The sequence below is a fragment of the Balaenoptera borealis genome, assembly GCF_965194805.1.
Source record: "Balaenoptera borealis genome assembly, chromosome: 19".
Lineage (NCBI taxonomy): Eukaryota > Metazoa > Chordata > Mammalia > Artiodactyla > Balaenopteridae > Balaenoptera > Balaenoptera borealis.
Genome location: NC_138878.1, coordinates 60,813,059 through 60,838,915, shown reverse-complemented (window position 1 = coordinate 60,838,915; position 25,857 = coordinate 60,813,059). Strand labels below are relative to the sequence as shown.

The 25,857-nt window shown below is 54.4% G+C and overlaps 2 protein-coding genes across 11 annotated transcripts; one reads left to right on the top strand and one right to left on the bottom strand.

Annotated features, from left to right (window-relative positions):
• Positions 1-382: 382 nt before the first annotated feature.
• On the bottom strand, positions 383-7,814 carry LOC309616528 (uncharacterized protein; the record flags this gene model as incomplete). The annotated part of the gene is made up of 4 exons (XM_082367185.1): positions 383-1,341; positions 1,705-1,951; positions 5,334-7,591; positions 7,731-7,814. The coding sequence occupies 2 exons, from the start codon at positions 7,812-7,814 to the stop codon at positions 6,653-6,655; spliced, it is 1,023 nt and encodes a 340-aa protein (XP_082223311.1). The 3' UTR covers positions 383-1,341; positions 1,705-1,951; positions 5,334-6,652.
• On the top strand, positions 7,327-19,693 carry MEIS3 (Meis homeobox 3). Of its 10 annotated transcripts, none has more exons than XM_082368498.1 (14): positions 7,327-7,832; positions 8,115-8,222; positions 9,605-9,786; positions 10,009-10,168; positions 10,265-10,315; positions 11,490-11,531; positions 11,712-11,861; positions 14,726-14,837; positions 15,001-15,173; positions 16,129-16,205; positions 16,445-16,503; positions 16,607-16,693; positions 17,046-17,115; positions 19,559-19,693. In XM_082368498.1, exons 1-13 carry the CDS (start codon positions 7,821-7,823, stop codon positions 17,093-17,095), a joined length of 1,263 nt encoding a protein of 420 aa, XP_082224624.1. In that variant the 5' UTR covers positions 7,327-7,820; the 3' UTR covers positions 17,096-17,115; positions 19,559-19,693. The 10 variants fall into 10 exon arrangements, with proteins under 10 accessions (XP_082224624.1, XP_082224628.1, XP_082224623.1 ...); XM_082368502.1 differs by having other exon boundaries at positions 7,328-7,832; positions 11,763-11,861; XM_082368497.1 differs by having other exon boundaries at positions 7,328-7,832; positions 11,481-11,531; positions 16,610-16,693.
• The last annotated feature ends 6,164 nt before the right edge of the window (positions 19,694-25,857 follow it).

The following is a 25,857-nucleotide window of genomic DNA, read 5'->3' as shown; positions in this document are numbered from 1 at the left end:
AGTACCACCACGATGTGGTGCAACCATCATCACTATCTAGTTCCAGACCTTTTTCATCTCCCCCAAAGGAAACCCCATAGCAATTAGGAGTTATGCTCCATTCGCCCCCCACCCCACCCCACCCCCAGGCAGCCACTAATCTACTTCCTGTCTCTATGGTTTTGCCTATTCTGGACATTTCACATAAATGGCATCCTACAATGTGTGGTATTTTTTGACTGGCTTCTTTCACTCAGCATGAGTAATGTTTTCAAGGTCCATCCATGCGGTAGCATGGAGCAGAACTTCATTCCTTTTTATGGAGGAATAATATTCCACTGGAGGAAAATACCACATTTTGCTTATCCAGTCATCTGTTGAAGGATGCTACATTTTTTTTTTTTTGGCTGCGTTTGGTCTTCGTTGCTGCACGCGGGCTTTCTCTATTTGTGGCGAGCGGGGGCTACTCTTCGTTGCGGTGCACGGGCTTCTCATTGCAGTGGCTTTTCTTGTTGTGGAGCACAGGCTCTAGGCGTGCGGGCTTCAGTAGTTGTGGCACGTGGGCTCAGTAGTTGTGGCTCGCGGGCTCTAGAGCGCAGGCTCAGTAGTTGTGGCGCATGGGCTTAGTTGCTCTGGGGCATGTGGGATCTTCCCAGACCAGGGCTCGAACCCGTGCCCCCTGTATTGGCAGATGGATTCTTAACCACTGCGCCACCAGGGAAGCCCCGAAGGATGCTACATCTTGAACCCTTATGTTCTTTTTATTTCTTTGTCATGCCTCACATGCTCATAGCAATTTAGATTTTGGAAGTATATTAGTAAGGGTTCCCCAGAGAAATGAAACCAATAGGATGTATAGATAGATAGGTAGATAGACAGATAGTAAAGGATTTATTTTAAAGAATTGGCTTATGTGATTGTGGGGTCTGGCAAGTCCAAAACTGGGAACCCAGGGAAGCACTGAGGTTGCAGCTCAAATCTGAAGACAATCTGGAAGCAGAATTCCCTCTTTCTCAAAGAACCTCAGTCTTTTCCTTTTAAGACCTTCAACTGATTGGGTGAGGCCCACCCGCATTATGGAGGATAAACTGCTTTACTCCAAGTCAGCTGGTTTCAGTGTGAATCTCACCTGCAAGATACCTTCACAGCAACATCTAGGCTGGTGTTTGACCAAACAACTGGGTACCATAGCCTAGCCAAGTGGACATATACAATTAACCATCACGGGGGCGGGGGTCTCTTCTCGCCTTGCCCCCCTTTCTGCCCATCCACCATGTGCCTGGTTGGCTGCTGTCTCAGGCTGGGCTCCAGAGAAGTCAGCCCAAGGCAAGTGGCTTGTTTGGAAGACGATTCCAGAAAACACTGGAGGGGAGACAGGGAAAGAAACCATTAAGGGGCGTGTTGACAAACAGGTCACCCCCCGTGGACAATGAGGTCCGCTGGGGACTCTGTAGAACCCTCTTTGGGGGCCCAACCCGGGGTGAAGAAATTGGGGTGTTTATTTACTAACTCCCGGCTGCTGAGGGGGAAGGCCGCTTCCTTCAGTGGGGGGCGTCACAGGTGGCAGCGTGGGGACTGCTATTGGGTCAGAGGGGTGCGAATGGGGCATCCCTGTTCCCGTGGGGAAATCTGTGGGCACCAAGGAACGAGGGGAGGCACACCTGTGCCCAGGTCTCCCCCTCCCCTTGCCCCACACCCCCCAGCCCCCTTCTCCGCGCCTCGCACCTGGGAGCACAGAGCTTCTGGTCCCTCCAGGGAACAGGGAGGGCTTGCTCCTGGCACCTCCTCTGCATCCTGCTGTCTCCCTGAGGACTGAAGTCAGACTCTAGGGAGGATTTCCAGGCACTCAGGGCTGGCGGTGGGGGGCAGAAGGGATGGGCCTCCCAGGCCTCCAGGGACCCAGTCCTCAGTGCCTCCCAGGGCGCTTGCCCTCTTGCTTCTTCCTCCCCCTGCCCTCTCCCTGCAATTTTCTCTCCCTGGGGTGGAGGGAAGGAAATGTCTAGGATGATGGATTGAAAAGGGGCAGCTGGGGTCAGGAGAGGAGGGACCGAAGGACAGACGGGAAGAGGAACAGACAAGAGGCAGGAGGGAGGGAGCGGGGGAGGGAGGGGGTCCAGAACAAAACATCGGGTGGGGGGAGGGCAACAGAGACAGACAGGAGAGAAAGAGGTCCCCAGAGATAGAGAGAGATGGGGAGGGGGAGGGGGGAGAGACAGAGAAAGGAGAGATTGAGAGTGAGAGTGAGAATGAGAGAGAGAGATGGAGACAGAGAGAAAAAGATGGAGGGAGAGACACATGAGACAGACGGATGGACAGACAGACAGACACACACACCCAAGACAGGGAGGGACACAGTGAAAGAGGAATGGGGGTGGGGGGAGGGGGTGGGCAGGAAGAGTGAAGAGGGGAGACCCAGAAAGGAGACAGGGAGGCAGATGCGGAGAAAAAGGAGAGAGAGGCCGGAGAGACGGGAAGTGGGTGGGGGAGCGGCGGCCCTGTGCCCCTCCCCCGCCCGCGTCAGGCCCGGTCCTCCCGGTGGCCTCTGGCCGGCCATGGCTAATGGTATGATTGCTTGGTGGGGCGGCAGGCAGCGGGTGACAAATGAGCCTCCGGAGTCACCAGCTCTGGTGATGGATGGGCCTGGGCGGCAGGCGGAGGGGCGGGCCCCGGAGCGGAGGAGAGGGGGCCCACCAAGATAAATGTTTCCTTCTCCTGGAGCCGGGCCAGGCACAGGGGGAGGAACTGGGGATTCGGCGCGCTGCATCTATGAAAGGCCTGGGCAGCGGGGTGGAGGAAGGCAGAAACCCGGGGACAGGGATGGGGGTGCAGAGAGGTGGAGAGACAAAGGCCCAGAGACACAGGTCCCCAGAGACGGACTGGGGGTGGGGGAGGGAGGGAGGCCTGAGAGAAAGTGAAGGGGAGAGACCGGGAGTGAGAGTGAGAGAGAGAGAGAGAGATGGAGACAGAGACACAGAGAGATAGCCCAGAGAAAGAGAGACACAGAGATAGAGAGAAAAAATAGAGGGAGAGACACATGAGGCAAACAGCTGGAAAGACAGACACCCAAGACCGAAACAGAGACACAGAGGCCTCCCTCATATAGGATCCCCTTTTCCCCACCCCCGAGATACAGACCCTTGGAGAGAGACTAGGAGTGGGGGAGGAGGGGGAGGAGAACACAGCTGATGAGAAAGAGGGGAAACTGAGGCGGAGAGCTCACAGGCCGACGAGAGAAGATGGGGGGCCCTGAGCTGGTCCTGGCTCACTCCCTCGGCTCCACAGCCTCGGAGCGCAGACCCTGGGGACCACTGGGGTTCCCTGGGGGTCGCCGCTGCCTGGTGGGCACAGCCCCAGTGGCCCGTGCTCCGGTGGGGGGACCGAAGAGAGCAAGAAGGTCCCGCCCAGCCACTGAGAGGTTGGTGGCGCGCTGGGAGAAACTGGTGTTGGGGAGACCTGTGAGGTCCCCCAGATCTATTCATGCAGATCTCAACGGGGTGGACTAGGCTTGGGGCTTTCCCATCTATAAAATGGGGGCAGGGTGGGGCTAGGGGGCGAGACCCCATGCTGGGGCTGGTGTTCATGTGTGAGTCTGTGCCCCCGCTGAGATGCACACACACACACAGACACACACAGAGACACACACAGACACGCACACAGACATGCACACAGACACACGCACAGACACACAGATACACACACAGAGACACACACAGACACGCACAGACACACACACACGCACAGACACACACACACACACACACACACACACACCAAGAGACGCACCCAGATACACGCACCCAGAGAGAAATGCACACGGGCAGTCGGGATGCTTCCAGATTCCTGCACATAGGGGCCCCAACATCACCTCACAGATGCAACCAAGGCGGGACCAGCAAGTACGGGGCACCTGCCAACAAAGGGGCTGGGCCTGGACCCATCTGCACCCTCCCCTGCCTGAGGATGAAGGGTACAAATGTCTAACCAAGGACCAATTAAGGGAGACAGCTCTGCAGAGGAGGCCTGAGTTCTGAGAGAGATGGGCCAGGGTGTGTCTGTGTGTGTGTCAGACAGACAGAATGGGGGCAGCAGGAGTGAGAAAATCAGCCTCCTGCTTCCTCCTCCCTCCAGGCTCTTGCCTTCCCCAGCAGGTTCTCTCCCAGACACTCCTACTTTCCCCTTGCTCTTCTCTTTAATTAAAAAGATTTATGCCCAAGAGTCCAAGCCCCTCCTCCCTGTTTGGGGGCTGAGCGATGCAAGGAATAACTCTGGTCTCTGTCTCCTGTCTTCTCTGTCTCTGTCTCTCCCTCCCTCTCCCTCCTCCCTCTCCCTCCTCCCTCTCCCTCCTCCCTCTCCCCCCAACCCCCTCCTCTGTCCGGCTCACTCTGGGCCTCAGTCTGCCCCCTTTCCTTCTTTCCCTCTTTGCGCCACTCTGTTTCTGCCTTTCCCCAGCCGCCCTGCCCCCATTGGCTTCACCAAGACCGCCACCCAGTTAAGACACAGCTGGCTCCTTCCCTCCATCCACTTACCGCCCCCCAATCAGATCAGGCCACCCTCCTTGCCCCCCATCAGATCAGGCCACCCTCCTTGTTTTCAGAATCAGCTTGGGCGAGGGGACCTCAACACACCCCCCAAGACCCAAAGCGAGGCTGGGGGCCCAGACCCCTGGCTCCCGCACACCCTAAGCCTCGGCTGAGAGCAGTAGGGGGAGGGGAGGGGGTGCACCCAGAAAAGCTTTGCGTCTTTAATTAAAAAGTGATTTAAATAAATTTTCTGCTCCAAAACCCCTATCTGGGGGGCGGGGTGTGTGTGGCAGTGATTAAAAGCTCTCCCCTGACCCTCCGCCTGCCTTAAAGGGCCAGCGTCACCCGAGGGACAGTGCGTGGGAAAGTTTCAGGGGGAGAACCCATTGGCTTGAGGACCCCGGACTCAGACAAGGTGCCCAGAGTCCTGGCACCTACCAGTTTAACCATTTCGCCATCACTCCTCACTCCTCAAGCCCAAGGCTCATCCAGCTGATGGGGAGATTGAGGCTTAGAGAAGGAAGAATTGGTCTGAGGTGGGTCTGGACCCCAGATTCCTGGAGGAGACCCAGGGATAGCCAGGAAGGAAGGTTGGTGGTGTGCCGAGGGGGGGGGGGTCAGAGGACAAGAGTCAGGGACACAGAGAAAGACAGGGATGGAGATCCTGGGTGAGACAGAGAGAGTGAGGGCCGGCGAGAAAGAGATCCAGGGAGAGACAGAGATGGGGGGGTGGGCTGGAGGTGAGGCTGAATCCTGGGTGGACGAGGAACGGCCTTCCCCGGGCCTGAGGGGGACCAGGGCCATCATCCTCGCCCTCAGCCAGAGCCCTCCAACTTGCCTTCTCCCTCTGGGAAGTGCTGCTGCTGTCCTAACCTCAATCCTTCATGCTGTAGCTCCAGCTCTCTCACCCCCTTCCCTGGCCCGGGTGGTTTGGTTTAATTTCCACAGGCTGGGAGGAGGTAAGAGCAGCAGGGTGTGGCAGAGGTGGAGCTGTTTATGAGGGTCATAAAAATATCCTTAGAGAGCCCAGCAGGGGTGGGCGTACGGCTTGCAGCCTGCCCTCTCAGCCCCCTTCTCTCTCTCTGGGACTCTGTCTCCCCCTCCCATCTCTGCCCTCCTTTCTCTGGGTCTTTGTCCCCTCCTCCAATTTCTGTCCCTTTCTCTCTGGATCTCTGTTTCATTTCTCTCTGGAATTCTTACTCTGGGGTGATGGTTTGTAACTTTTGGGGGGTCAAGTATCCTTTTTGATCATAGGATGAAAACTATGGGCCATCTCCCTAAAAAAAACACATAAGCACCAAGACCATAATTTGCCAGGCAACCTGAGGGAGTTCACAGGCCTCTTGATACCCACTTATACATCCCCTCGGGAATCTGAGGCCACCAGAAGATAAAGACACTAGTGTAGAAAAGCCAGTGAGAGAATGAATCCCAGGGGTCTCAACCTCCCTCCCCCCAACCCCATGCCCTCTCCTGCCCTCTCTGGCCTCCAAAACATTCCTACCCCAGAACCTTTGCACCTGCCATTCCTCTGCCTGGAATGATCTTCCCCAGACATCCGTATGGCTCCCTCCTTCCCCTTCTTCAGGTCTCTGCTCAGATGTCACCTCCTCTGAGAACTTGCCCTGTCCAGCTTTTGTCACCCCCCTGTCCTTATTCTGCTTTGTCTCAGAGCACTTATCACCTCCAGGCATGATTTTATACTTACACATTTATTTACCGGACTAATCTCTCTCCCCCACACCATCCCCAGTAGCATGTGAGCACCAGGAGACCAGGAACGGTTGTCTTTTGTTCCCTGCTACATCTCCAGAACATCACCCAACACACAGTAGGCGCTCAATAAACTTCTGTTGCAGAAATCTTTCTTTCATTAGAACACCAGTTTCAAAGGCTGCCTGGGTCCCAGGCTCCTCCAGGAATCAGATCAGTGAAAAATTGGCAGAGGGGCAGTGATAGTTCCAGGCATGTGCACGCATGCGCGCGCACACTCACACACCACTTACACACCCACTATATTCAGAAACAGAAACAACACACCCACACCAGGCATGATCCAACAACCAGACACACACAGACACAGCTGGGGACACACACACACACAGATGGCTTCAGGCAAGCGCACGAGTGTCCTTGTCTCCCGGGGTGGGAAGTTAGGGGGGGCTGGAGCAAGAAGAGAAAGTACAACATAGGGTTTGGTTACTTCCAGCCTCTGGTTCTCCTCTGAGCTGTCTCCCAGTCAGAGAGAGAGAACAGGGAAAGGGGGAGGGGAAGAGGGACTGATCAGAGGGCCTGAGTGGGAGCCTGGGCGGCCAGGAGAGGCAGAGATGTGGGGAGCAGAGACGGGAGAGAGACACAGACACAGAGACAGAGAAAAAAAGAGAGAAAGAAATGGAGAGAGAGAGACTTGAAGACCTAGAGAAAAGAGGGAAGCAGGGAGATGGAGAGAGAAAGAGACGGAGACGGGTGGAAAGGAGGAGGAAAGGGGGGAGAGAGAGAGACAGGGACCTGGGGCGGCCGGGAGAGGGAGAGGCGGAGAAGACCCGAGCGCGGTGGGAGGAGAGCGCGCGACGTGGAGAGAGGAAGGCAGGCGGGGTGGGGACCGAGGCAGACCAGACGCTGCGAGACTCCGATACAAAAACCCGCCCCCGAGAGCGGCCGCAGCCCACGGGAGGGGGGAGGGCGAGGGGAGGGGAGGGGGCTCCGGACGCTCCCGCCCCGCCCCGCCCCGCCAGCGGCCGAGCCGCCGGCGGACAGTGGGTTAAGCATCTCCGCTGTGGAACTTCCGGATGTGACCACAGAGAGAGGGAGAGACCAGGAGAGGGGGAGAAGGGGAGAGAGGGAGAGACGGAGCCGCCAGCATCCCTCCGGCCCGCCACCGCCGGGACCCCGCACCGCGCGGGGAGCCGCCGCCCGCCGCCCGCCCCCCGGGCCGGGCCCCCTCGCGCCCCCCTCTCCCCCGCCTCTCGGTCTGTGGATCTCGGGCTGGTTCCATCCTCCCAGGACCCGGGGGAGGGACTGGGGGCCCCGGGGAGGGGGCCTCGGGCGGCCCTCCCCCGCCTTCTCGCCCCTGCCCTCGCTGGCAGGAGCCCCTAGCTGTGACCCCCGCGGGGGCAGGAGGCTGGGGGTCCATGCTCGGAGCCTCCGCTCGGCCCGGCGCCTGCCGCTGACGGCGGTGGGGGTGGGGGGGCCGGGCACCCAGCCTCCTGCCCCACCCCCTGGCGTCGGCACCGCGGGCCATCTGGGGCCGCTGCCCCTGGCTGCGCCCTCCCCGCCGGCCAGGCCCTGGAGGGACCCGGGAGCTGCCGCCGGCATCAGCCCATGGCCCGGAGGGTAGGTCTGAGGGCGGGCGATCCTGTGCCCCGGCCGGTGGTCGCATCCCCCATCCTTCCATCTCCTCCCTGGGGAGCTCTGGCCCCCATCAGCCCATCCCGCTCTCTCCACCATCTCTTTCTCTGCCTCCCCTCTTCCTAACCCCGGGTCTCCCCTCTGCCTGCCCCTCAGTCTCCCCTCTCTGCCCCTGGTCTCCCCTCCACCTCAGGCCCTTTATCCTACCCTCCCCTCTTCTTTTTCATCCCTCCCCCATCCTTCTCCCTGGTCTACTTTTGTTCCAAGTCCTCCAGAGGGTTAGGTGTGGGGACAGTGCTGGGAGAGGTGGGTCTCACCAGGCAGGGCCAAGGGATTCTCTTTCGCTGTCCTGGGGATGGAGAGACAGGCAAAGAGGTGAGTAGGCACCTTTGGGGGTGGAGGGGGGCAGGAATACCACAGGATTCGAGGACATCCTAAGATGTGCGATGAACAGTGGGGGGCAGATGGATTCAACTTCAGTGCTCAGGAGAAGTTAGGAGAAAAGGAAAGACACACACACACACACTCAGAGCCCTCCGCGCACACACCCGCGTGGCAGGAACACTGGTGCTCCCCCCTCCCCAGTCCCTTTGCCTCTTTGAACCTCAGTTTCTTCATCTCCGAGGAAAGGATTGGACGTGGGTGACTTAAAGGTCCCCTAGCTTCCCCGGTGCGTGTGCTTCTGTGATGACAGGACACAGAAATCTCACGCGTGATTTCTCTTTGGGGCTATTGGCACAAGTGCGTTTGTGTGGTTGAGCCGGGTTATACTTTGGTTCAACAAGTGTTTATTGAATGTGCGCCAGGCACTGTGCTAAATGTCTCATGCATTGATTCATTCACTCACTCATTCATTCCTGCGCCTGGCTTTTGGCTGTGTGTGTGTGTATGTGTGTGCGTGTGTGGTGGGTTCACATGGGGAGTGGAGTGTGACAAGTTAAGATGCACTCAGACGTGCATATTCATCTGTGAAATGAAATTGAGAGGGGGAGACTGTATGTGTACATTTGTGTACAAACAATGCACTGCTTTGATGGGCAGTGCCCACGAGCGAGAATCAATTTCTCTCCCGGCTCCTCTCTCTCCCCTTCTCTGTCTCTCTGTCTCTGTCTCTGTCCCTCTCTCTCTGCCCCCTGTCTCCCTTTGCCTGTTTCTCCTGTATCTTCTCTCTGTGTGTGTCTCTCTCCCTTTCTGCTCTTCCCTCTGACTCTACATCTCTCTTTATCTCTTGTCTCTTTCTCCACCTTTTTTGTCTCTCCCACCATTTCTCTCCCTCCCTCTCTCTCTCTCCCTCTAATCTCTCCTTCCCTCTGTCTTTCTCTTGCATCTCCCTCCCAGTCTCTCTCTTCTCTCACATCTCTCTCCCTCTCTCTGAATCTCTCTCCCCCCAACTCTCTGTGAGAAGCTGGCAGTTACCGGCCAGCCAATCCCTGACCCCCCAACCCTGACCCTCAGATCCAAGACCTGGGTCAGTCTCTCTCCCCTGGACCCTCCTGTCCACACGCTGGGAATCTCTGACGGGACATTTTTCACAGTCCACGGGTCCAAGGGAAGGCTTGAGGACAGGGCCTTCAGTCCCACCCAGACAGCTCCATGGGACATCGGGGGCCCAAGGGAGCAAGGCTGGGACACTTGGGGACAGTAGGGCAGGTGACTGGGGCAAGGAGGGGGCATTTCCTGGGTGCGAGGGTAGGGAGGTTTCTTGTTGGTGCTGACACCTCCCTGGGGCTCTTCCCCTCTCACCTCCCCCCACCCAGTACGATGAGCTGCCCCACTACCCCGGCATCGTGGACAGCACTGCAGCCCTGGCTGGCTTCTCGGAGGCAGTGCCCTCGGCACCGAGAGCCCCTGGGCCCTACGGCCCCCACCGGCCTCCCCAGCCCCCGCCCCTGGGCTTGGATAGTGATGGCCTGAGGAGGGAGAAGGATGAGATCTACGGGTGAGTGGGGACAAGGCTGAGGGCTCCATGGGGTCTCGGGATGCGCCCCCCGCCCTGTTTCTTTGTCTCTCTGGATATGTTTCTCTTCTCTGACTCTGTCTCACTCTGTTTCTGTCTCTCCACCTCTTCCCTCTGGGTCTCCTCTCCACCTCCCGGTTGCGCCATACTTCCCAGCCCCCCTGCCCTCCCCTCATGAACTCTCACCTCTCCTGCTTCCCCCAGACACCCACTCTTCCCGCTGCTGGCCCTGGTCTTTGAGAAATGTGAACTGGCCACGTGTTCTCCCCGTGATGGGGCTGGGACTGGGCTGGGCACACCCCCAGGCAGTGACGTTTGCTCCTCCGATTCCTTCAACGAGGACATTGCAGCCTTTGCCAAGCAGGTGGGCACCCACCATCCACTGTGCGCCAGCAGAACCAGTGAAGTGGGGTGGGCAGGAGACAGGATGTGCCCTCCCTGGCCTCTCTCTTTCTCTCAGGTCCGCTCCGAGAGGCCTCTCTTCTCCTCCAACCCAGAGCTGGACAATCTGGTGAGACCTGGGCCCTCCCCAACTCCTCCTCCTCCAAGGGGGTCTCCTGTTCCACCCTACATAGCCCTGGGATTGGTTGTGGGAGCAAAGAGGAGACTGCCTGGCCCACGTCCTCAAATAGTGATAATTGTTGCCCATTTGCAATGCAGTGTAGCCTAGAGTTTGAGAACAGGGACCCGATGGCCTGAGTTCGAATCCCAGCTCTACACTTACTAGTTCTAAGAACCAGGGCAAGTAGTTCCATCTCCCTGGGCCCCGTTTTCCTCATCTGTGAAGTGTAGCTAGTAATAATTTCTATCTTGTAGGGCTGTTGTGAGTGTATAATGAGTTAAAGAGAGTCAAGCATGTAGCACAATGCCTGGCACTGAATGGGGACTCATTAAGTGTTCGCTGTTCTATCAGTCAGAACAGGGCTCACACCAAAATGAATAAAAGCAATTAGCTGTAAAGGAGAGAGGAGAGGAGAGAGAAGAGAGGGAAAGGGAAGAGAAGGAGGAGGGGGAGAGAGAGGGAGAAATACCACGGCTTGTCCCTTCCTTTTGCGGTCCAGCTCCCACCAGAGCTTCCTATTGGCTGAACCCTTTTGGCAAAGGACTCTGGGAAATGTAGTTTTCAGGTGAAGGGTGGGAAATGGATCCAAGGGCAAGCCGACAAAGGATGTGGTGTTATTATTAGAGCATACCTTAGCTCACTCCTCTTGTGATGGGTCCTCTTCTGTCTCTTGCACCTCTTGCTTCTCTTTCTTTGTCTCTGATCTCAATCTCACACTCCCTCGTTCCTTAATTCTGGGTCTCCATCTCTGTTCTCTATTTCTCTCTGCCCCTGTCATTTTGTGTTTGTCTCTCTTTGCACTCTTTTTCTCTTTGTCATCCAATGCACTTTTTGTTTCTCTCTCTTCTTCTTCCTCCTCCTCCCCCTCTTCTTCTCCTTCTTCTTCTTCTTCTTTCTTCTTCTTCTTCTTCTCCTTCTCCTTCTCCTTCTTCTTCTTCTTCTTTCTTCTTCTTCTTCTTCTCCTTCTCCTTCTCCTTCTTCTTCTTCTTCTTCTTCCTCTTCTTCTCCTCCTCCTCCTCCTCCTTCTTCTCTTTTTACACCTCCTCCTCTTCCTTCTTCTCTGTCTCGCTCCCTCGCTCCCTCTCTCCCTCCCCTCCTGTGTCTCTGTTTTCAGATGATACAGGCCATTCAAGTGCTCCGCTTCCACCTGCTGGAGCTGGAGAAGGTGAGTGCTTGTCACTTCCCCTCATGCCCTCACTTGCCCCCCATCCCTTCCCTTCTTGCCCCCTCCACCCCTCCTTCAGGCTCTCTCCCCACCAGAGTTGCAGCAGAAGGCCACCCCCATCCCTATACACCCCAGCCCTGGCCCCCGGGTGGCCCCCCCAGTACCCCGGTGCCCCCTCAGGTCCACGACCTGTGCGACAACTTCTGTCACCGCTACATCACCTGCCTCAAGGGAAAGATGCCCATCGACCTGGTCATCGAGGATCGGGACGGCGGCTGCAGGGAGGATCTCGACGACTACCCGACCTCCTGCCCGAGCCTCCCAGATCAGGTGGGCCCCAGGATGGGACAACAGGCATTGCCCTGAAACCAAAGGCATGCCCAGAGAGCTGGGTTCCAGCATCAGGGCGCACACAACACACCACACAACCTCAGACAGCCACTGTCAGACATCGCCTGACCACAGGACATGCACCAACTATGCAACAGCTACACAGACTGCAATACAGCTGGATGACAGCACACATATACACCCCAACAGCTGCAGATACCACACATAGACTTGGCTACACCCACATAGGTTCACAAAGAGCCACAAAACCCATTACACTCACAGTCAGGTGACATCATACGCCACATACTTAAGCACTCACAGCCCAGCGGCATAATAGCGTCATAGATCACACAGCCTGATTGAGACACTGCCATTCTAGCGCGTGTGTGTGTGTGTGTGTGTGTGTGTGGTGTGTGTGTGCAGTACACACACCTCAACAACATAACAGCCACCCAGCTGGAGATGGAGCCAAATGGCCCCAGATCCTGCAACATAAACTCAGCTACACCCACACTTAGACCCAGAGCAACCACAGTGCCTGCACACACATACACACACACACACACACACACATGCTACCCTAACCTCTTTTTCTTTTTTATAAATTTATTTCTTTATTTTTGGCTACATTGGGTCTTCGTTGCTGCATGCAGGCTTTCTCTAGTTGTGGCGAGTGGGGGCTACTCTTCCTTGCAGTGCATGGGCTTCTCATTGCAGTGGCTTCTCTTGTTGCGGAGCACAGGCTCTAGGTGCGTGGACTTCAGTAGTTGTGGCACACGGGCTCAGTAGTTGTGGCTCACGGGCTCTAGAACTCAGGCTCAGTAGTTGTGGCACACGGGCTTTGTTGCTCCATGGTAGGTGGGATCTTCCCAGACCAGGGCTCGAACCCGTGTCCCCTGCATTGGCAGGCAGATTCTTAACCACTGCGCCACCAAGGAAGTCCTACCCTAACCTCTTAACAATTGGACTACTGTAGGTGTGGGCACACACCTTTCCACTCAATGGCCACGTGGGCCCAGATTCATTCAGTCTCAGATACAATCAGACTATAGTTTCATAGACCTAGGCACCCAGGCAACAATCACACAACAGCTGTGTGGATCCCAGTGAGGCCCATACCCACAAGGCGGTCACACTATCAACACAGCAATTATACAGCATGACACCCACACCCAAATACAGACACGTGGCCATACCACAACTACGCAGACTTGAGCATGCGCACACAGCAGTCACAGGTGAGCCTCAAGGACCCTCTGCCCCACGACCCATATTATGCACCTGCTCAGTGGCACACCATGTGCGTGTGCTGATCAGTTACAACCCCCTTGGAGGCAGAGCCATATTCTATATCTTCACACAGCTGCCAACACACGCCTATGGCCATCACCCCCCGCCAGAGAATCACGGAGCTGCCTGCCCACTCATGCAGGACTCAGGATAACCACACACTGTCTCCCAAATAGGACACCAACCCCTAGAACTACAGCCACAAGCTTAGAAAACTAAATGTAGCCTTGCATTTGTCAGATACAGCCACCTGGCCGGTTGAGAGAGTGACACAACCGTGCTCAAATACGGCTGCGTGTCTTAGCTCTGCCCATGTGACACCTCCTCTCCAGGGACAACCTTGCCTTGTCGGGCACGGACGTAGGCACATTCACACTTACGTGCTGCATGACAGTCTCAGGGCAGCTTCAGGTACACTGACATGGACGCTCATCCGATCGGATCCAGTGCCAGAAGGGCAGGGTGACAATTCCAACGATGCTCAAAAGCCTTCAGACCTAATGATTCTGTCATTTGCACACAACCCATCCCCAATGCCCTCAAACTCTAAATTCCACACAGATATTCTGAGCCCGGAGAAAACTTCTCTAAGGTGCTGGGTCCCAGGCTGAGCCCTGGCAGGACACAAATGATGCATCCACACTGGGTCATTTGCAGGGGTGGGGGACTAATTACAAAGCAGAGGGCAGGGTCTAGGACATTCAACAGGGGCAGGGGTGTACCCCAGGGCTCAGCAACAGCAGGCGGCTGTTGCCATCCCCACTTCCACCCAATCTGCCTCCCAACAACTGAGGAACCTTAAACCAAATGACAAAGAAATGATGTATCTATACAGGTGGGTGGGCCTCCTGGGACACAGAGCTGGGGCAGGGGGTGAATTCAACACATTGTCAAGTTCCTCAACGTGTGTAGGAGTTTGGATAAAGAAAATACAACCCCCGACTCCCTGATCTGCAATTTGGAGACCCCCCAAATCTCTGAAAACTAAAAGTTGGTGTTTTTTTCCCCATAAGTTTAGTGCAAACTCATTGGGCAGCAAAATCTGACCTGAACTAATGAGAGGCTATTTATAGCCTTTATTTATTCCACTTAGTTAAATATTCATCCATTCTGCTGCAGAAATGTTAATGAGTTTGATGATGAGGTTATGCCCCAGACCCTGTGGAGGTGTTAGGAAATACATGGCGTGTGCACTGATTTACTGCCTAAAGATGTGAAAAGTTTTGGATTTTGAAAGAGCGCTGGCTTCCAGGGATTTCTGATAAGGTGCCAGAGATCTGCACAAGCTCATCTTTCCTGAGTGATTGCTGTGTGCCTTTACGTAAGTTAACTCACTGAATCCTTACCACACTCTGTGAGGACAGTGGGGATGGCTATTGTCCTCCATTTTTCCAGTTGAGGAAACTGAGGCACAGAGAGGTGAAGTGACTTGCCCAAGGTCACACACAGCCAGGAAGGAGGCAGACACAGTCTTCACACTCAGGACTCCTAGCTCCAGAGCCTGTGGCCTTAGCCACCGTAGTATATTATACCCCAAGCCTTGGCACTGACTTCCAACTCCTATTTTCCAGAATACTACATGGATTAGAGACCATGAAGACAGCGGGTCTGTACATTTGGGGACCCCGGGTCCATCCAGCGGGGGCCTGGCCTCCCAGAGTGGTGACAACTCCAGTGACCAAGGTGAGAAGCTTGAGAGGTGGAGGGGAAAGGTGGGAGTCAGTCTGAGGATTGAAGTTAGACAGCAGGTAGGACTTCCAGAGGGGCAAGGATGACTGGGGTGTGGAGTGGTGCCTTGGGGGAGGGTTCTGGGTCCCTCTGGTCCCCCCACCTTTCCCGTCCACAGCACAGCGTGCCTCTACCTGCTCAGGAGATGGGCTAGACACAAACGTGGCCTCTCCCAGTTCTGGGGGAGAGGACGAGGAGCTGGACCAGGAGCCGCGGCAGAACAAGAAGAGAGGCATCTTCCCCAAGGTGGCCACCAACATCATGAGAGCCTGGTTGTTCCAGCACCTCTCGGTGAGAGCCCTGGGGCCCTGGTGCGGGGTGGGCAGAGAGAGAGATGGAGAAGGATGGCTACACAGAAACTGAGGCCCGGAGAGAGACCCAGAGGCGGGAGACTGAGGCAGCAGGGAAATATTGAGGGAGAATCTCAAGCAGATGGGAATTGACAAGAGCAAACATCCATGAGCACTACCTGTGTGCCAGGTGCCACTAAGGGCTCTTGACTCATTCAGTCCTCTCCCCCACCCCCGACCCTCCCATCCAGTCACCCACCCATCAGTCATCCACCATCCAGCCAAACATACCCCGTGACGACAGGGATGTTATTAGCTCCATTTCGCAGATGAGGAGACTGAGGCCCAGAGGTCTCACAGCCAGAAGTGGGTTCAAATGCAGGCAGTTTGGCCTTAATCACCAAACCACTCTGCCTCAAGGAGACAGGAGGACAGACAGGGAGAGGCCGAAACAAAGATAGAGATGGGGAGTTATGGAGAGCATTGAGTCAGAGCAAGAGAGACACAGGGGGAGACTGAGTCACATTGGGGGAGAGACAGACAGACAGATAGACACAGAGAAAGATAAGAGATTGGGATGGGGAGAGACATGCACAAGGACCTGACGGACTCAGATAGGGCTGGTGCTGGGCTTTGCCTCCTTTCTCCAGGGCGGTGGAGTTCCCCCAGTACCCCCCTCCCCCAGCTCCACCTCCCTGATGAGAACTGGCCAATTAGCCTCTAATTGCTGGAAGAGGTGGGGGGACACCCACCGGTGTAATTGCCCGAAGCTTGGCTCTGCCTCCCTCCATTGGGCCCCGGGGAGCACGGAGAAGCTCAGACACGCCGCCGTCTCTCCCGTCTCTCCCGGCCTTGCCTCAGCCTGGACTCACCAACTCCCTGGGAGCTGGGCAGGCCAGGCCTTGGGGATCAGAGGGCAGCCAGGCAAGCAGGGTGACTCTTGCTGGTGGCCACAGCACCCGTACCCCTCAGAAGAGCAGAAGAAGCAGCTGTCGCAGGACACGGGGCTCACCATCCTGCAAGTCAACAACTGGTGAGAGACGCGGGAGGCCGGGGCCGTCCGTGCGCCAGCCCGGGGTGGGAGGCCGGGCGCTGTCCGCGGTGCTGAAGGAGGCCCCAAAGCCCCTCGGAGCCTCTCTTCTTCCTGCCTCTGCTTTGCCGCCCCTGTACCCGTCCTCTCTTGCCTGCTCTCTCTCTGTCCCTGTGTATCCATTTCTGCCTCTCTTCTACTCCCTCTTTGCACCCTCCTCCGTTTCCATGACCCCCTCCCAGGTTCATTAACGCCCGCAGACGCATCGTGCAACCAATGATCGATCAATCCAACCGCACAGGTACGGGGAGAAGGTGGGAAGAGAGGGCCTAGTGTTCCTGGGGGAATATCAAAGCCTGAACCAGGCATCCTGGGGCTCAGCCTGCACCCGTCAACTCCCCTAGCAGGGCAGGGTGCAGCCTTCAGCCCAGAGGGCCAGCCCATGGCGGGCTACACGGAGACTCAGCCGCAAGTGACTGTCAGGCCCCCAGGTAAGCCCCGCCCCCTAACTAAGCCACACCCCCAGCACTCCAGGCCCCTCCTCCAAACAATGTGCCCCACCTTCTGGGATTAAGTTCTTGAAAAATATCTTGCTTCATTTGCTTAAGAGGGGAGTCGAAGATGCAAATGCAGATTTCCTGGTCCCCACCTTTCCTCCCAGAGTTTGCTTCTTCCAGGCTTCAACCACCCATTGGAAAGCTCCACTTTTCCTTAAAGGACCAACACCCTCTTAAAGGATGACTCAGTTTGTCCTGATAGAGGAGTCCCCTGGGGAAGGAAGGGGGAGTGGGGCATATGGGGGTGTCTGGTGAAGACCACTAACACTCCTCTTTTGTCTTCCAGGATCAATGGGGATGAGTTTGAACTTAGAAGGAGAGTGGCATTATTTATAGAGGCTGGAGTCAGGAGAAATGTGAGTGTCCTAGGTCTAGGGGCACTGGGTTGGAGATTGTGCTATTCTCAACCCTTCGTAAGACCTCCAGACTCCCAACAGTGAGCCCACACAGAGCAGGGTCAGCCTGCGTCCCTGAACTGAGGGTTCTCCAATTCATCCATCCATCCATCAATTCACCCATACATACATTTATCCATCCATCAGTCATCCACCAACCCACCATCCATCCAAACATACATTCACCCACTCATTCATTCATCCATCCACCCACCTAGCCACTCATCCGTCCACCTCCAAACTGATCCACCCACCCACACATCCACCCACTTATTCATGCATTCATCCACCTACCTACCTACCTGCCTACCCATGGATCCATCCATGTATGTATCCCCCACCCTTCATCCATCAGAAGATACATCTACCCACTCATTCACCCACCTCCACATTGATCCACCCACCCACATGTCCACCCACTTGTCAACTTACGCATGCATTCACCCACCTACCTACCCACCCATTCATCCACCCATCCACATATTACATACATTTCCAAACATATATTGACATGCCTCAGGTAGGGTCCAGCTCTTGAGAAGATTCTGGGCTCATGAGGAAGTGGACATCAGAAACCAATGGCAATCTAGTCCAACAGTTCAAACAATAAAACACAGCTATCATCAGCTATCTCTGAGATATCAGGGAAGACTTTGTAGAAGAAGTGGCTTCTGGGTAGGGCATTGAAGGATGAATAGGAGACCACTGGGCAGAAGGTTGGGGGCAAGGTAGCAGGGTGCATTCTTTTACTCTCCCAGGTCTTAAGTCTAGAGTATCTTCTCAGTCTTTACAATAACCCCAAAAGAGAGAAGCTATTATTATTTTCATTTTACAGATAAGAAAACTGAGGCTCGGAGAGAAGAATTCACTTGTGCAGGTTCACTCAGCTTAGAAAAGCAGAGGGAACAGCATGTACAAACGCCCAGGGTTGAGAGGCTGCCTGGAGTTTCTAAAGCACAGATCAGATCTTGACTCTCCTTGGATTAAAACCCTTCTGTGGCTCCCTAGTGCCCATTGGATGAGGTCCAAACTCCTTGGTTTGGCATCTATTCATTCATTCATTCCATACACATTCCCTGAGCAACTGTGTGCCCAGCCCTGTGCTGGGTGGTGATGGGGACACAGCTGTGACCATGACAGCCCAGCCCTGTGCCCATGAGGCTCACAGTCCAGTGGGGCAGACAGATCTGTCCCCAGACAGTAATGACCTACAGTGGGCAGGGCTGGGAGGAGGGAAGCCAGGAACTGGAAGAACCCAGAGGGGGCATTGGGCCCCGGCTGGGGGGGTTCAGGGAGGACTTCCTGGAGGAGGGCATTTTGGAGCTGAGACCAGGAGAATAAGAGGAGTGAGACAGGAGAGGAAGGAACAGTATATGCAAAGGCTATGAGACAGTCCCTCACTACACACACATGTACATACAAAGGGACTGGGCTGGGCTGAGGCGGGTGAGTAATGAACTCAGGGCCCACAGAAAGGCTGGGAGATGAGAGTGGAGACCTGTGAGGGCTTAGGCTTGGAGAGCACTGGAGGCCTGAGCCTGGGAGGAGAGGTTTGTTCAGTGCCCAGCAGGTCCATGGGGGGTCTCAGCTCTGCCCTGACCAATTGCAGACAGGTGAGCCCTGGTCCAGAGTCAGGGGACCTCTGGGACCAGGAGTGATGGAGGGAGCTTCTTATCCTGCTCCCCAAGCAAGCTGCCTTTTCTCCCTCCACTTCTCTCTCCACTCTTTTCTGTCTCTCCCCAACCCCTGCCTTTTCCTCTTTGTCTCTCCCTTTATATCTGTCTCTCTCATTCTTTCTCTTTCCACATCTCCATCTCTATCTCGATGTCTCTTCTCTGTCCTGCTCTGTCTCTCTCGCCTTATCTTTTTTTTTTTTAAATAATTTATTTATTTTTGGCTGCGTTGGGTCTTTGTTGCTGCACGCGGACTTTCTCTAGTTGCAGAGAGCGGGGGCTACTCTTCGTTGCGGTGCGCGGGCTTCTCATTGTGGTGGCTTCTCATTGCAGAGCACAGGCTCTAGGTGCACGGGCTTCAGTCGTTGTGGCATGCGCGCGGGCTTAGTAGTTGTGGCTCACGGGCTTAGTTGCTCCTCGGTATGTGGGATCTTCCCAGACTAGGGCTCGAACCCATGTCTCCTGCATTGGCAGGAGGATTCTTAACCACTGCGCCACCAGGGAAGTCCTCCTTATCTTTATCTCTTTCTTTGTCTTGACTGTCTCCTTGTCCTTTTTTCATCTCTGTCTGTCTCTTTCCCTCCATTTCTGTTCTGATTCTCTGCCTCTGTCTCTGCCTCTCTCTCTATGTCCCTCTCACTGTGGGGCTGGTGGGGATAGCACAGAAGGCCTGATGTAGGTCCAGACCCCCTCCCCATCTCCTGACTTGGCATCTCCTCTCCTCTCCACAGACCCCCACCTCTGGACTGTGGCTGCCAGGCTCATACCTGCTTCTGGTCGACGCCTGGCCCTCTGGCTTCAGCACCCCACCTCCTATGGCCCCCCAACTCAATGCCTACCTCCCTGGGGCCCTGGCGGGACATGAGGGGCCTGAGCGCCCACTCGAGGGTCTCTCAAGGACAAAGACAAGGCCTCCAGGCCCTGTGCCCCACTTCTGCCCTCACCTCTGCCTGGAACCCGAGCAGAGATCCTGGGCCTGGGTGTTCAGAAGATGGTGGCTGGGTACCCCCCCAACCCCTAGGACAGAGAAGGGATTGGGGGTGGGCTGGGGCCATCAGGGAAGGAGGGTCACCCAGATCCGACATTTAGAGAGGTTCCCTTCATCCTCCCAGCCCACCCTCTTTCCCCCTCCCCCACCTCCCTCTTGTGTTGTCTTCTTTTTTTTTTAAGCATAAAGTCTTAAAAACAAAAGGCCACCAATCTGAGTTCGTGGGTCTCTTCCAAGATTCAAATTCTCATCAGTTTGAAGCTCATGAATTACTAATTATAATAATAATTGATGCTCTTTATCCTGCTCTCTCCTCAGGCCCTCTGTATGTATCAGTTAGCTATTGCTGTGTAACAAACCATACCAAAGCTTCATGGTTCAAAAGGCCAATTAATTTTTAGCACATTAACCTACGGGTTGGTGTAGTAGGCTGAGCTGGGCAGTTCTCGTGGCTTCAAAAGGGCTCTCTTGTGTGTCTGTGGCCAGCCACAGGTCAGCAAGGGGGCTCTGCCGGCAGGCAGTGGGGGCAACAGGAGTGACTGGGCCGCATGGTAACGTACACCAGCAGGCTGACCTTGTTTGTGGAAAAGGACCAGCTCAGTCCCCCTTCGGGGTGTCTGTCCTGGCTGTTCCCTTTGCCTGGGACACCTTCCTGGCTCAGAGGTCACCTCTGCAAAGACACAGGAACAGCCACACCAAAGCACCCCGCTCTGTCCACCGCTCTCTCTCACCTCATCCCCTGTCCCCCATCACCCCCTCCCTGGAATTCTCTCCATCATTTATTTGCCTATTCATTATTGGCTGGAACCTCAGCACTTCCAGAATGCAGGAGATTGTCTCTCTCTGTCACCGTGGTGACCTGGGGCCTCAGACAGCAAGCACCGTCTACCCAGCAGGTGCCTGGGAAACAGGTGGAGAACGGAGGAAGAAATTCCATAGTTCTGAGACTCAGCTGCCTTCACCTCGTCATTCATTCCTCCTGGCCACGGGTATGCCCTGGACATGCACCCTCTGCTCGTCCCTGCACTCGAGTGAACAAACCCAAGACCCTGCCCTGGGGGAGCTGACGTCCTAGTGGGGAAGACCCACGATGGACCAAATAAATGAGCACATCATTTAGTCTGTTAGAAGCTGACAGTGTCATAAAAAGCAGAGCAGGGTAGGGATGGGAGTACAGGTGCCTCTTTTACACATTTATTTACCCTTTCTCTAGTTCGTGCTGTGCCAGGCTCTGTTCCAGGAGCTTTATGCCTATCAATCTGGTAAATGCTTACCACTAAGCCCCAGGAGGAGGAATGATCACTGGCCACATTTCCCAGATCAGGAAACTGAGGCCCAGAGAGGTGAAATCGTTCGCCCGGGGTCACAGAGCTGGAGAGCGGGTGTTCCCATTAGAACCCAGGCAGGCTTTGAGCTAACCACTTGCCTCACAACCTCTCATTTTTAAAAATAGAATTCTAAGAGTCTATGATTTCTAAAGGACCTATATCACCAACTGTTTTCTGAGTTACATATTGTTTTGGTGACTATGATTACGGTTTGTCTCTCCCCAAACTCCCAGGGGCTGAAGTGGGATGGATGAGGGATATACAGCAAGAAGGACTTCCAACACCTCTTCTCCCCACTTTTAAAGGCGGGTGGGGGAGGGTTATGGGGGAGGGGGCAGGGCTGGGCCAAGGCCTGAGGTCTACATCAAGGGGAGGGCTTTGTATTCCTGCAACCTGGCCTGGCTGGCAAAGGGACACTGGCAAGTGGGGGAGGGGAAGCTCTCCTCTCCCCCTCCCCCACCTGGTTGAAAATACCTCTCATTTAATCCTCTCTAATTAAATCAATCGGCTGTGCCATGGGGGAGGAGGGAAACTGGGCGGGAGGTTAATTGTAACTAAAAATACCTCCCCCACTTCCTGGGGTGAGGAAACAGCTGAACCTGGAGTTCCGAGGCTGCCTGCGCAGTGGGTGTTGCTGAGTGGAAAGGGCAGAGAGGTGGGGACTCTGATGGGTCTGCAGGGTGGCCCGTGTGGGGCTGGACGGCAGGGCCGGGTGGTCACCGGGGTTGGTGCATGTGCGTGTGTGTGACAATTGCATGACTGCTGAGGCCATGGACTTAGGATGCTGGGGTCGACGTGCCATTGTGGGGAGGGGCATCGGTGTAGCGGCCGCCTCCAGGAGTGTGTCCGCCGCCGAGCCTACTACTGAATGGGACGTATGTCACTGAGGAAGGACTGTGGCTGTCACGCTGTGCCTCATAGGTTGTATGTCTCCGTGTGAGTGCGTGTCCATGACTACAAGACAGTGGGTCTTTATAACTGGGGACCACCTTGCGTGTGTCCAAAGCCTGGTTGTGTCTCCACCGCCGCTCTTCTCTCCAGACCAGACCTCACGGTGGCCGCCCCTGAACTGGGAAACAAGTGCAGTGGGGATCATCCGATCCAGGGGCGGCTGGGGCTAAGACGCGGCACTGAGCCGCCAAAGACCAGGTGGGCGTGGCCACCACAAAGGACAGCCCCGCAAACAGCAATCGGAAGAGACCATGGCGCTGGGAGTTGATCATGGCACTCCTAGGAGGGAAATAGATGTCCTCTCCACTAAGTTCTGGCTTGGTCTGTAGACGCGGAAGAGTTCTGGGTCTAGTGAACCAAAGTCTAACCTGAATCTTAAAATCAGAGAGTCACGGGCCCTCCGTCAATCCCCAGACTTGAGCCAGGTTACAGACCCAAGGCCCCTTGAATGAGGGGAGGCCGGGTCCCCTCGAGGAAGGACCCCAGTACACTGCTCAAAATTCATACTGTTAACCTTTCTACGGGTCTTCCCCAAAGGGACCTACAGCCTTTGGCCAGGGTCACTGCGCACTGGGAAAAAGGAAATAATCAGACCTTTCGGGTACCGCCAGACACCGGCTCTGAACTCATGCTGATTCCCAAAGACCACAAACTTCAATGTGGCCAACCGGTCAGACGGAGTGCTCATGGAGATCAGGTGACTAATGTTTTTTTTCCACTCAGGTCCGTCTCACCGTGGGCCCAGGGCATCCCCGAATCCATCCTGTGATAACTTCCCCAATTCTGGAATCCACAATTGAGATAAACATACTCAACAGCTGACAGAATCCCTGACAGACACCACCTTGGTGTCTGGCTGGGATGGTGGGCGAGGCCACTGGGCCACCTGGTACGGTCTGGGGGTGTGTCTGGGTGGGATCGTGTGTCAAAGTGAGTCATTATAACTGGGGGCCTCCTTATATGTGTCCATGGCAGTGTCTTCTGTGTGTGGCTTTGCAGCCTCTTGTGTCACGTGCCCACAACAGTGTGGGGTCATCCCGCGCGGATGCACCAGAACGTGGGGCCGGGCAATGAGGCCAGGCTTCCTCCAGAGGGCGCTGGGGAGCCAGGGAAGTTGTTTGATAGCAGTTTTATTGAGATACAATTCAAATACCATAAAATTCACCAATTTAAAGTGTGTAGTTCAGTGACTTTCTTATCTTCACAGAGTTGTGCATCCATCACCACAATCGGTTCTAGAACATTTCCATCACACCCAAAATAAACCCTCTACCTCTTACCAGTCACTCCCGATTCCCCCTCCCCAACCCCAAACCCCAGGCAACCACCAATCCACTTTCTGGCTCTGTGGATTTGCCTGTTCTGGATGTTTCTTATACATGGAATTATACAATACGAGGTCTTTTGTGTCTGCCTTCTTTCACTCAGCATAATATTTTCAAGGTTCATCCGTGTCATGGCAGTGCTTCATTTCTTTTTAGGGCTGATAATATTCCATTATCTTGGAAGAACTTTGAGCAGAGAAAGGACAGAGTCGGTTTGTGCTTTGCCCTTCGGGCTGCCATATGGAGGGTGGAATAAAGAGGGGGTGTTATGAGTGGAATTCTGTCCCCCAAAGAGATATACTGAAGTCCAAACTCCAGGACCTGTGAATGTGACCTCATTTGGAAGTAGGGTCTTAGCAGATGGTCAAGTTCAGATGAGGTCATCGGGTGGCAAATCACCAAAAACTGGGAGAGACAAGGAAGGCTTCCCTTGTGGGTTTCAGGGGTGACAGGCCAAGGCAGGGACGTGGGGAAAGAATATGAGGAAACAGGGCCAGACTTTTTATTTTTTATTTTGTAAAATAAATTTATTTATTTTTGGCTGCGTTGGGTCTTCGTTGCTGCGTGCGGGCTTTTCTCTTGTCGCGGCGAGCGGGGGCTACTCTTCGTTGCGTTGTGCAGCCTTCTCATTGCGGTGTCTTCTCTTGTTGCGGAGCACAGGCTCTAGAGCGCAGGCTCAGTAGTTGTGGCTCACGGGCCTAGTTGCTCCGCGGCATGTGGGATCTTCCCGGACCAGGGCTGGAACCCGTGTCCCCTGCATTGGCAGGTGGATTCTTAACCACTGCGCCACCAGGGAAGTCCAGGGCCAGACTTTTTAGAGATGAGAGTGCCGTCAAATTTCTACATGGTATCTCAAGATATCACTGTGCTCACCCCCACAGCTCACGGTGTAATTGCAAACACTCAGACAATGCCTGCTATGTGCCAGGCACCATTCTAAGCACTTTACATATATGGATTCACTTAATCTTTGAAACAACCCAGCAAGATAGATACTCTCATTACCCTCCATTTCGCAGATGGAGCAACTGACACCCAGAGAGATTGGGTAACCTGCCCAAGGTTGCACAGTGAGTATGTAGCAGAGCTGGGATTTGAATCCAGGCTGTCTGGCTCCTGAATCCATGCCCTTAACCATGATTCTATGCTGCGTGGAGAGCTTGCTTTTTCTACAGCCAAGGAGAACTCCGAGGCATAACTTATTCAGCCATCACCCAATTGACGAGTGTCTTTGTGGCTTCCAATTTTCTGATATAATTGGGTGCATCCAGGTTTTGTGGGGCCTGAGGCTCATACAATTCGAGGGGCCCTCTTTTGGAAAAACTATAGCGCTACCAGCACAGTAGGTGCAGGGTCTTGAAAAAGGCCTGAACAAGTGAGGGTCCTGAAGCCCCGGCGGCACTATCATCACAGTAAATCCCCCTCTGCTAACTGTACTGCAGAAACAGTACTAGCTGTAGCAAATAGAAGCACAGAATATCCACACGCAGTCTGCACATGTGTGCAAGTGTTAGGAGGAAAGCTTCCTAGAAGTGAAGTTTGGACTTTCCATCCCCAATGCCTAGAGCAGTCGTGCCTTCGACATAGCATGTGCTCAATAAATAGTCGTCAGATATCTTTAACAGGACACAAAAACACTAATTGTACAGAAAAACTGGACAAACTGAAGTATAAGATGAATAACTCCTGTTCGTCAGCAGACATCATTAAAATAGAAAGGCAAGCCACAAATAAGATACTGGTAGTACAGACATTCAACAAGCATTTGTATGCAGAATATATAAAGAACTCCTACAAACCAGGAAAAAAAAGACAACCCAATAGAAAATAGATCAAACACTTAAATGGACGCATCACAAGAGACCATCCAAATAGCCAATAAGAACATGAAAAGATGCCCGAGTTCATCAGTCATCAGGGAAATGCAAATTAAAAACCACAAAGTGGATCTACCGGAATCTTCGAATTGTGAGCGGGAAGGTAAAGTGGATGAACCACTTTGCAAAACTGTTTAGCAGTTTCTTTTAAACATAAACATATACCTACCTAAGGCAGCAATTCTGCTCCTAGGTATTTACCCAAGAGAAATGAAAACATATCCACATAAAATCTTATACATGAATGTTCACAGCAACTTTATTTCATAAATAGCTCCCCACTGGAAACAACCCAAACATCTAGAGAATGAAGAGACTGTAGAATATTCAGACACTGGATTATCACAAAAAGGACATGCTGTATGATTCCATTTATGTGAAATTCTAGAAAAGGGAAATCTAATAAATGGTGACAGAGAGCAGATCAGTGATTGCCTGGGGCTGAGGCTGGGGTAGGGCATTGACCCGAAGAGGGGGGAACCATGAAACTTTCTGGAGTGTTGAAAATGTTCTGTGTCAAAACAGACTCACAGACTTAGAACAAACTTGTGGTTACCAAAG